Genomic DNA, 12,163 nt, shown 5'->3' with positions numbered 1-12,163 from the left:
GAATTTAAGTAATTTCCGAATTCAAAGTCGGAATTTAGTTAATTTCCGAGTTTGAAGTCTGAATTTAAGAAAAATAGCGTCTGTAGCCCTTTTACGCCTTCGTAAGAAAAAATATTTTACTATAAAAAATAATATTTGTATTCCACCAGTGGCGTGCGTTCACAAGCTTGTCGCTCAACTATTTTAAAATACGCCATTGGTGGTTGAAGCTAGTAAAAGACATGCTTTATTAAGACTTCATGCTGATTCAACTCAACATTCATGCTTTATTTGACTTATTTTTTATGAAATTACCATTTTATCAGAATAAATACCTTCAAATCAATTCATAACTTAATAGTAATGATAATTTACAACTTTAATACTTGTGTTATTTATTATCACAAGAGAATTGTAACCAAAATATAATTAGCACTTAAAGAATGATTTGTATTATTGAGAAGTTTTGCTTCTAGTTTACGTTGGTATAAACTCACTACAAAGTGATAATCGACATTTTTTATCTTTATATCGAAAATAAAAGCTTACTAAGCACACAATCGTTCATCGAGGTCTTCTCAATCATTCTAAAATGCTTGTTTCTCTGCTCCAGCATGATTTTCGTATGAATTGGGAAGTAGCAAACGGAAAATAAGCATGACAGTGCAAATTACAGTTAAACAACAATCACAATAACATATTGTTATTGGACAAATATCTTAATGAAGTATGATTGCATGCAGTTTTTATATCGTCACTTAATTGATTTAATTTGCTCCAATAATCCAGTGAAAACTCAACCATCAGTTATTATAGTTTTCATTTGTCAGCAAAATCCAAGTATAAAAAAAATTCTATAAAACCCGCTTTTAAAATGGATTATTTAAGATGGTCTTATCAGTATTAAAAGGATTTAGTATTAAAGATTGTATCTCTTGAAATCACAATGAACCAGCAATGTTGAAATTATCTAGGTTATGTGATGATCCGAATATTTATACAGGGTGGATCACGATAAAATCAACTATGGAGAAACTGTAAGAAGCAGAGTTCTGATTATTTAGATGGTCCGGATTTGATAATTAAAGTCAATCGGAGTAACTTAAATCTAGGCACAACCCATGTGGACCCCAAAATGGACTAATTTTGACCACCCCGTATATTGTTAACTACAGTTACACAGGTAGAAACAATATACAGGATGTTCCATTTAAAATAATCAAGTCTGTCATCTTTGGTAATCAGCTACATTTTCAAAACTCTGATTTTTACGGTGTTCTTATAAACTAAATTAGCCACTTTTATTGTCATCCTCATATACAAGGTGTCTCAAGCTATTGGCATGGTCCACTTATAAACTAAAATCGTTCAAAATGAGTTTTTTTAAATTCAAATAATACGAGGCACATTTTTTAATTATTTTGTTACTGAGCGACCCAAAAAATTATACATTGCTGGTGTTTTATAAATGGAATTTCATGACATATTTCAGTTGTTTGTCAAAAAAGTACAATTTTATTTACGTAAAATATAATAACATATCTGTTTAGGCCGTTGTTATAATACAGTTTTGATAAATTTTCAAAATTCAATGTAAAAAAATAATCTTGAAGCCAAGAATTTATAACCAAAAATTATTATTTTTTGAAAAAAGTACATTTTGTTATAAATTGAATATATAATTAAAAACAAAAAATCTTTCTCACTATTTTCCCTTCACTGGTGTCATCGAATTTCCAAACCCAACGTTTCGATTACTGAAAACGATCACCAGGCAGGTTGTTCAATGACAGTTCTGCCACCTTAATTATTTCATTATAAATTCAATGATATAAGAAACTGGTTAGTTCTGGAAAATGTTGGGTTAAGTCTAATTTCTCAAAACAAAGCTGCTGAGGGGGATATCAAAAATGTCGAAATCAAAGCTGAAAAGACATGGTTGAGATTGCAAAAATAACTAAAAACGTAACGGAAGCACAGAAGCATCGGAAAAATGTAATGATAAAAGCTTTCAAGATAATCTCACAACACTTGTTACAAAAAGCCCAATCCGAAAGTTATGGCAAGCAAAACTATTAAAACCCTTGAGAAGCCAAAACGATATGATATGGACAATTTTGTGAAAAATGCAGAATATGTGGAGAATGTTGGTTTAATTAGAAAAATAGTACAAACATAAAAGATATAGCAAACTGGTGAATCAAACAGTAAAGGAAGAACTTGAAGTAACAGAGACTTAGCAAAAAAACCTGGATGAGGCAAGAGTAGAAGTGTCTCTAACCGTTCAGAGGAAATCAAGAACAAATACGAAACAGCTGGATGTTAATTTTTTGAATCAGTTGGAAGATGAAGACGATAAAAATCAAAGTGGGGAAATGTCCTAAAGAATCAGTAGAAAATGTTCATCGTGTAGAAGTACGTTAAATCCAAAACCATTCAACTAATATTCTAGAATCTAGATCCTACAGAATAGAGCAAACTCATATTTGCTTGTACTATGTCTTCCTTAAAAAAGAAGTTACGTGTTTTAGACTTTGTTTTATAAATTTCACAATTTATCATATCATTCATGATGCCTCGCTTTAACTAGAACGATATTCTTAAGAAAAAAAAAACAAATTTGTTTTAGTTAATGGTGTAGATGACTGATGCGCATATAGCTTAAGACACCAGTATAAGTAAAACAAAAAATATAAACTTAATACAAAAATCATTTCATTTGAGAGTGATTATTTTAGAATTTTTAATAAAACATGTTTCAATTTTGTTTGCAGGTGCCCAAATGGGAACGGTGATATCCCTTCCTCTTAGTGGTCTTTTGTCAATATCTGACTGGAGATGGCCTGGTATTTTTTACATTTTCGGGGCATTGGGAACGGTTTGGTGTCTGGCTTTCCTGATCTGGGTCAAAGAAGATCCGCAATCCAACCGGAAAATGGATCCAGTTGAACGCGAATACATCCAGACGTCCCTTGGAACAATTGTTGGAAACACTGTAAGCAAATCCGGACCAATATGGATACATCCAAGCAGTTAAATTATTTTAATACTTTTGTTGTTTATTTTCGGTATTTAATCACTCAGAGAGTCAAAGTGCAGTTAGCAAATCACGTTTTAACCAACACGTTCACAACACGCTTAGATTAGTTGTTAATCAAATAAAAATATTTATAACTCCAAATACCAAGCACTTAACGTGTTGTTTGGAACAAATTCATTGAAATCAGCGTCAAATCAATATTTGTTAAAACTTATTGCTATTATTTGTTTAGAAAACACCACCAACTCCATGGCTTGCTATAGTAAAGTCCCTACCATTCTGGGCCATATTGTTAGCCCATATGGGCTACAACTACGGTTACGAGACTCTAATGACTGAGCTCCCAACCTATATGAAGCAGGTGTTACATTTCTCACTAAAAGATGTAAGTATTAGTTTTCACTTTCTGTTTATACATCAGTGCATTAAACTGAGTATAATAAATAATGAATAAGGAAAAGTTGCAAAGTTTTAACTTAGATGAGCTGAGTTCATTAGATTTAAGTCATAACAATTGAAAAGAAGTTCCTGAAGGGCTTGATAGAGCTTTATTAGTGTTAAATCTGAGCCATAATTAGTAAGTTATTTAATTATGCCAAATTAGGGTTCTTTAAACTTAGAATTTCAAATATTTTAGCATTGATACCATTCCAAACTCTTTGTTCATTAACTTGGCTGTTTTTGAATCTCAGTCATAACAACTTGAAAACAACTCAACTTGCTAAAGTTTATGCGAAATCAATAATACAGTAGGAATTAGTGTATGTATAGCTTTATGGAAAGGATTTTTGTTATTAGATCTAATGAGAACTTTGCTTAGGGTCATGTGACAACTGTCAAATTGTGTTTAACGCACATAAAGTTTTAAATACTCCTACCAAACTACCAAACTATCCAAAAGCAATCTGATCGGCTTTTAGCAGTATTTAGCGGAAAGGAACGAGGTCTATGACCATGGGACCAATAGGAAAAGTTGTAAAAGAAAAATTTCTCAATATAAAACAATTTGCCGTATATGTAACAGTTATCCAACGTGTGTAAATGTGGAATGTAGTTGAACAGGGAACGTGACAGTTTTCTCTTTATCACAGTTTTGAGCTTTTCAGCATTTCACTCAATCTTGAAAATTAACTCAAAGCTAGTCACGTGATCACTTTATCAAGTGTCAAATTACGTTACATCCGCTCCGCCAAACACACATGTTCCTTATGAAAGTTTCCACCATCTTTGTCAAGAACACTGGTTTGTAAATGGGTTTCTCTTCTGACCGTCCACTTCGTATGGATAATTTTGAATTTTTGTTTCTTGTTTGTAATTTATTTATATTTATTATCTAAAATAATTAATATTATTAAACAAAATTAGGCACTTTAAGTGCACATTAATTATTTTTATGTTTACGTAAAACAACCTGTCATCATGGCCTTTGTCCTCGCTTAAATTAAACAAAAAAAAGCAATTCTAACCTAAATTTTGTCCTATGACCCCTAGAAATAATATACAGGTGTAGTAAATGGGAAACCGACCATAGGGAAACCGTGTAACGGACAAAGAAACGTTGATAATTGCATATGCGAGACAAAGACAGAAAACGCTTAAAAAAAAGTCCAACTGTCAAAAATTTTGTTGCGATGTTGTCAAACATCTCTCTGAATTTGTCGACTAGATTACTTATTGCAAAATTAATTTTGAGACGCTATTTGCGATAAGTGCCCTGTATTTAGTTCGTTTTATGTGTACATAGAGCAAATAACAAAATTCTGTAACTAATCCAGTGGATGAAATCAAATAAGCTTTCTGGCAACATTGCTCCGAAGTTTTCGCCTACTAGATATTAAGTTTTCTGTTTTTGTCTCGCGCATGCAATTATCTACGTTTCCCTGTCAGTTACACGTTTTTCCTAGGGCCAGTTTTAGTTTTACCACACCTTTATATGTATACATACAGAGTGTTCCGTTAAAGCAAACCATATTGTAAATGTCGAAATTTTACATTAGACAATTTACAGTTAGTAATGTTTCTAAGGTTTACGCGTTCGTTTTGAATATTTTGAGGTTTTCAAGGTTTTTTACTAATAAGATTCGTTTTATATGTAGATAGAGATTAGGATTTGTTGATCCTTAAACTTAGTCTACAGGCTTATTTAAAAATCAAATTCAATTAGAATATTTCTTACCGAGCTGTGTTCATGTTATATTACTAGTGTTACTTTTATTCTAAATCTTTTAAAAATATTAAGAAATTTTGTAAAAATGTTAGGCTTTTTTCTGACTTTCAAAAAAATCTATTTTAAAAAGAGTATTTTCTTAAGTTTGATAACGTAAATTTCGGAAAATTGTCACTATTTCCAGCATTTTCAAATAAGTTTTCAAGCTTCTTCAGTTACTAGTTAGCATAAATTTGGCAGATACCAGAAATCTTCAGTATGTTCTCAGCGTTTCAAATCAATTTTCAACGGTAAACTCAACATTTCAAATGTGGAGCTTCCCTACTCTTTATTTTTAAACTTTCAAAAGTAGCTTCTGCTAACAGTTAGGCATATATTTCTGAAATGTGACCTTCACAGTTTTCATTTTTTAGCTTTTGAAGAAGATATTTCAATATTTGGTTCGCAAAATTCAGTATTATTTTCTGATTAAAAAACAATTGGCATATAAGACAGTTGAATATCATTATATAAATTCCCATTAATAGAAACAACGTAATGTGATGATTGATTAAATAGTAGGCCATATTTCACTGCTATCAAATCTTGAAATTAGAACAATATTTGTTATTATAAGATAATATGTTAATAAGTATAACCTTGTCTTTGTAAGTATTCATTTAAGTCCAAATATATAAATACAGTTTTTCCAAATATTTGGCTTAATTTAGTGAAAATTATTGCTGATCATATATTACTTATTGTAACAATTATTTTAAAATTTACAGCCAGCAATCACTTACCATGGAATGTATATCAGCCAAACCACTTAAAATCACCGAATTATCTAATTATAACACTTGAATATTTTTCGTGACGTGACGTAATTTTGGCAAATTACGCAAATGTTCATGTGGTTATCAGGTCAAAAATGGCACATCGTCACCCAGATTGAGAGCACCACTTAATTTTTATTAGGAAACAACTAATGGTATGCCTACTACGTTATGTAATCAGATTAATTAATGAATATAGGAGTCACGGTTATAACGAGATCATTCAAACAGCTCTGCAAATTTTACGCTTATAATGATAAAAATTGCGAAAAACTTAAAGTCCAAAGTAATTTGTTTATAATTTTTATGTGGTTTATAGTTAAATCGTTTGATTCCGGGTCGAACGCGCCAATAAATGCAACAAAGAGTATTTTTAGCTGCGACTAATTGCCACCGTAGAAAGTTAGCGCAAATGCATTATATTGAAAAATGTTCGAGGTCAATAAATGTATTTGTTTTATATTATACCGGTAATTTTACTTTTTTTTTGTTTTGTAGAATGGATTTCTTTCGGCACTGCCCTACCTGGCAATGTGGCTGTTTTCGATTCTGGTGAGCCAAGTGGCTGATTGGATGCTGACCAAACCATACTTTACGCCCACATCAGTCAGGAAAATTCTAAACAGCATAGGTAAGTGGACATACAGGGTGTCCCACGGATAAAATTCAATTTTCTTCAAACATTTCAGGATGAGCACAGCAAAGTTTCAAAACATTCAGTGCCATGCTTATTTAACTCTTAAATTGGAGTTAAGTTTGTTTATTTTAACTGTACTCAGTACTCATAATACAAGTCACAGTCTGGCTTAAAGACGGTGGAAAATTAGCTTTGAAGCAACTTTTGCTATATTTTTCCACATTGAGCAAGCGATCCATACAAGTTTCAGCAAATAATTATACAATCTGTACGAAAAAAATTGGTAGATTTTAATTAAAAAAAGATTGGCAGCTGTTTTTTAAATTTGCTGTAGTGCATTCTTTTGTCCATTCTGTATACAGGTATGATAAAACTAAAACAGGCCATTGGAAAACTCCGTGTAACTGACAGAGAAACATAGATAATTCCATGCGCGAGACAAAGACAGAAAACCTAATAAAACATTTAGTAGGCGAAACCTTCGGGCCAATGTTGCCAAAATCTAATGATTAGGAATGTTCTCGTCACAAAATTAATTGGACGAATTCAGAGAGATGTGATTTTTGGCTCTATGAAACCGGTGAATTACTTAATAAGTGAGCTCAGTGAATTTTGGATATAATTCTGCATTAAATTCTCATTAATTCACATGAAGAATGACGTTGATAATTGTACTAATTACAGACTAGTTATATTCTGATTTAAGTCAAAACTGTGATTTTCTAGCTATAAATTCGAGAATCTTGATTTTACCTCTATGAAACCGGTCAAGAACGAGTGATCTTAAATGAATATTGTGTATGTCATTCTGCATTCAATTCTTATTAATTCACATCAAGAATGATGGCGTCGATAACTCTACTGGGTGTTGAGATATTCCAATTTAAACAAAAATGTGTTTTTTATGGATAGTCACTGTGTGCTTTGACAGCCCCTAACTTTGGTTCCATGACCGGCCACGGGGTTGATTTTTTTACCAGATTGTAGCCAAAACAATGGTTTGTTCAACCACCCTGTACAGTTTTATCAGAAAAATCTATAGTGGCAGCGCCAGGCAGACAAACGTTAAAGTAACATCAAGGTAAAGTTCAAAAAAGCAGTGCCTGCTTTGACAGCCCCTAACTTTGGTTCCATGACAGCTACGGAGTGGATTTTTTTACCAGATTGTAGCCAAAACAATGGTTTATTCAACCACCCTGTACAGTTTCACCATACGAATCTGTAGTGGCAGCGCCAAGCGGACAAACGTTTAAGTAACACCAGGGTAAAGTTCAAAAAAGCACTACCTGCTTTGACAGACCCTAACTTTGGTTATATCACAGCTACGGGGTAGATTTTTTTACCAGATTGTAGCCAAAACAATGGTTTGTTCAACCACCCTGTACAGTTTTCCCGGAAAAACGCGCCAGACGGATAAACGTTTCACAACATCGCGGAGCTAAATTTTCGACTACATGGACTTTTTTTTAGTTCCTTTTTTTAGAGTTCCTGTCTTTGTCTCGCGCATGCAGTTATCAATGTTTCTCTGTCAGTTACACGGTTTTCCTATAGCCAGTTTTAGTTTTACCACACCTGTTTACACTGTCAGGCACAAATAGACCTTGAAGTAGAATTATTTTCTTATTGGTCCACAAAAAAAAATGTCCCATAGAATATATAGGTACAGGATTATACAGTTTAACGGTTTTAGAAAGTAGAGGCTATTCCACTATAAAATTTCTTAATATTCTCTCAATGTTTTTCTGTATTTTGACCCAAAACAATCTTTAAATTGGTTTATTTTTTCAGGACAATTTGGACCAGCTGTGGCACTATTCGTAGCAGCATTCACCGGTTGTGATAAATGGTTAACAGTCACCCTACTCACTATTGGCGTAGGTTTGAACGGCGGTACCAATTCAGGATTCAGGGTGAACCACTTGGACATCTCTCCCCAGTTTGCTGGCATTTTAATGTCCTTCACTAATTGTATGGCCAACATTGTCGGCTTGTTAGCTCCTATTTATGCTGGATTCATGATCAAAGGAACAGTAAGTGTAAACTTTACTAAAAAATTTAATTTTTATTTGCCGCTCCAGACCATTGTATGTTTGAAATAAATACATGCACAAACAACAAACTTTTTACTCTTAACATAAAATATTGTTTTATTTCAGCCTAGTGTTGCCAAATGGAGGATTGTGTTCATTACCGCATCTGCCGTATACGGTTTTTGCTGTACGTTCTATCTGTTGTTTGCATCCGGAGATCGACAACCTTGGGATAAACCGCAGGAAGAAGAAAAAGACAAAGAACAAAAAGAACCCATGGTGGCATGAACTAAATACGGGAGTGTTAAGTTATAATTAGTTCGGACGGTTCAGTTTACAGTGACGGGTGCTAAGTTAACCGTAAAGTTGTACATATAGAGTGCTCTGCGTCTTTTTAACGTTTAGTAAAAGTTGGTAAATCCAAAAATTCTAGCTACAAATAGTCTACGTAGATAGATGTAGCACGTAACTTTAAGGAAACTGATTTCGAGTGTAAAAAAGTGACGGTAATAAATAACTGATACACCTTTATAGATTTTTGCTCACTGGACGTTGTTCGGTTAAATCACACGAATTTATAGGACAAAAATACATCTGTCATCTTAAAATTGTAATAAACTTGTAAAATGGTTAAGAGTAGGCATGTTAGTCTTTGAATAATTGACTTAAAGCTAACACAACTACAAGTTACCTGCTACTTAAATTATTGTATTATACACTAAGACAAAAAAAATCCAGTGATTAAAACTATAATGTATGTCATATCTACGTTTAAGATTTTTATAAATAAAGCGCCATTAATGGGATTTAAAATCACGTAGTGCAGTATTTAATTCAACCTTCCAAATGGGGTCGAATACCATAGCGTGGGATTTAAGGTTTAAAATATAAACTAATTAATACAGTTTATGCTTTAAAAACGTGCTATTTATTGCTTTTCAATATTAAATCAGTCAGTATTTTTATAAAAGGCTTAAATTAAATGTAAAAATGAGCCTGGCACGATCCCCCGTGACGTAATTAGAGACTCTTCAATTCCGTAACTTCATTCATTCCTTCTAAACAGTGCATTGTTGTCAAAGTTATTAACACTTACCTAATAATGTCTTGAATCAATCAACTAATTTTTGTAAATCGTGTTTCATTTGAAAATCAAATGTTGGTGCTCTTTCCGACTCATCTGGCAACACCGTTAAGTTCAAAATATTTTGGAAAGAGAGTTTCGACCCAACCTAGGCTACACTCAATTTCAGTGAAAAATATTGAGTTGTTCTCTAGATACTTCTAATATACCATCACCGTGAATCACCCTGTATGTTTTTTTATAATTACATTGATATTAAAGGATCTTTCAAATTTTAGGTTGGTAATTTAGATGATATTGAAAAACGAATCTACATTACATGAAAAATGTAATGTAGATAAAAGGCAAGAAAAATCGTAAAATCAAATTCAACAGTCGACCTTTGGTTCAGTGAATCAGCAAACCTTCAGATGTTCTGGTAGTCTTCTGATCCACAGTATAACGACAAATTATAATCACTAGAAAGATATACACTGTGTCCTTAAAAATCAGGGATTTGTTTTCTGGGAAATTTATTTTTGATTACGATTTTTTTGAAGATAAATTAATGTAAACAGGGTGACTTAAAAATAAGTTAAAATAACTCAATTAATATTTAGATTAAGTTAGGTTATACTTGGAATTTGATGCAGAATCCAAAAATGAAATAAAAAATTAAGGTTTCCATTTGAAAAAATAAAGTTGACAGTTATAACTTGTTTTTGGGTCACATGAATTTATTATCAAAAAAATCGCAATAAAAAATAAATATTGACGTGTCCGAGCGTTTTCCCAGAAAACAAATCCCTGATTTGTAATGAAATTAATGTGCGACTTTACGGACACACTGTAGATACTTAGATACTATTACCAATTAATGGAGCTGTAGAACAAAGCGAGCTAATTATATGGTGATAACTAGCTTATTTAGGAACCTTGTGACCTGGGCATTAAATCTACTAAAGGTAAAATTCAGTTACATGTATTTACTACAAAACTGGCTTGATTGGCTACAGTTACAGAGCAGAAAAAAACAGTATTAAAAATACAGTAAGTTAACAACAAAAATTAAATAATAAAAGGTGAGTGCGTTTGACAAAGAAGGTAGCAAAATAAATCTATCAAAGGTAAACCAATACTATAAATTTAGATGACGTGATGAGAATTTAAACTCAAAGATAGGATGACGGGTATTAATGGGGGTTACTTAGACTTGCCCAACAACTCCTTTTCACCGTGCCAATCACCGGCAAATCAGTTTCCCCCCGCTGGAGTACAGAGATTGCAGAAGTTGCTCTGCTGGGAAGCTAAGGAAGCTGCTCCTAAGAGTACAGAACTCCTGATGTTACAGCCCCAAACTAGGAGTATGTGCAAATGCTCAACTGGCCACAGTTTTCGCCGCAAAGAAAAACTCAAAAATCCGTCTAAAGCGACCACACTCAATCACGCACTAAATAAGACAAACGAAGAGTAATTGAAGTACCTAAGGTTCACGTCTGCAGCTAGAGTTGCTGGTCAAGAAGAAAACAAGCTGGCTTCCAGCACTTAAATAACCAGGGCACAACCGCAAACGGTGGGGATTTTTTCTATCACGAAACAGCAAAAAAAAATAGGAAACAGAATCAAAATGAAGTGGTATAACATCAAACTTCAGTAGTAAACAAAATAAAAAACAGTATAAATATTGGCCGCATTCGTTTTCAGGCTCCATGGAGCGAGCAGAGCTTTTTGGACGTCACAATGACGTAGTTTGACAATTGGTCAATCTACTGTTTTGCCAAATTACGTCACCGTGACGTCAAAAACGCTCTGCTCGCTCTATGAAGCTTGAAAACGAATGCGGCTTTTACTTCTTATTACTAAATTATGAAAAAATCAAGTCACCAGCGAAGAAACTGAAACGTAACCTTTATTGGCTAGAAAATGTTGGAAAACCGAAATTCGGATTCGTCCAGTTCGGTTTTCAACTTGGAACGTACCGCACGTCAGTTTGATGAGTGCCAATGTTTGCCATTCAGAAACCACGTTTCTTGAAACGGTGTTCAGGGCAATTTGAAGTTGACGACCGAATTCCGTAGCCGGTCGAGTGGAGATAGTGGGACCTCTGAGTGGAAAAGTGATTCTTAAGGATCTGCGGGGACTTTTCCTGTGCGGTGCACTTCCAGGAGGCGGAAAGGGTGTAAACCTATGAGAACACCAAGTGGGTGTGACAGCAAGGGTTATATTTTCCACAAAGAATGACTATATCTTTATTCAGATCGTGCCCTTAAATGAGTTTTTAGACTATTTTGTGTGTAAAGTAACTTTTGTGAACAATTCTAGAGGTTTAGGGGCACAGGCCCGACTTTCTGAGCCTCTTACGTATTGAGCTGGCAAATTGCTGAGTGCAAAGCCAAAGAACAAACAAGTCAAGTCAAGTGGTATAACATCAA

General features: G+C 33.5%; 1 protein-coding gene across 1 annotated transcript in view; it reads left to right on the top strand.

The window, feature by feature from the left end:
• LOC145724917 (putative inorganic phosphate cotransporter) overlaps nucleotides 1-9,484 on the top strand; it is a 43,681-nt gene extending 34,197 nt beyond the window's left edge. The window contains exons 5-9 of the mRNA XM_081973408.1: nucleotides 2,754-2,974; nucleotides 3,252-3,404; nucleotides 6,500-6,632; nucleotides 8,427-8,668; nucleotides 8,795-9,484. Coding sequence (XP_081829534.1) covers nucleotides 2,754-2,974; nucleotides 3,252-3,404; nucleotides 6,500-6,632; nucleotides 8,427-8,668; nucleotides 8,795-8,956 — 911 coding nt within the window. The 3' untranslated portion in view covers nucleotides 8,957-9,484. The remainder of the gene's footprint in view (nucleotides 1-2,753; nucleotides 2,975-3,251; nucleotides 3,405-6,499; nucleotides 6,633-8,426; nucleotides 8,669-8,794) is intronic.
• The last annotated feature ends 2,679 nt before the right edge of the window (nucleotides 9,485-12,163 follow it).

The sequence above is a fragment of the Ips typographus genome, linkage group LG2 (genome assembly GCF_016097725.1).
Source record: "Ips typographus isolate SLU linkage group LG2, UJ_Ityp_2.0, whole genome shotgun sequence".
Classification (NCBI taxonomy): domain Eukaryota; kingdom Metazoa; phylum Arthropoda; class Insecta; order Coleoptera; family Curculionidae; genus Ips; species Ips typographus.
The sequence above is the reverse complement of the archived record's forward strand: the minus strand, read 5'-3'. Positions and strand labels throughout refer to the sequence as shown.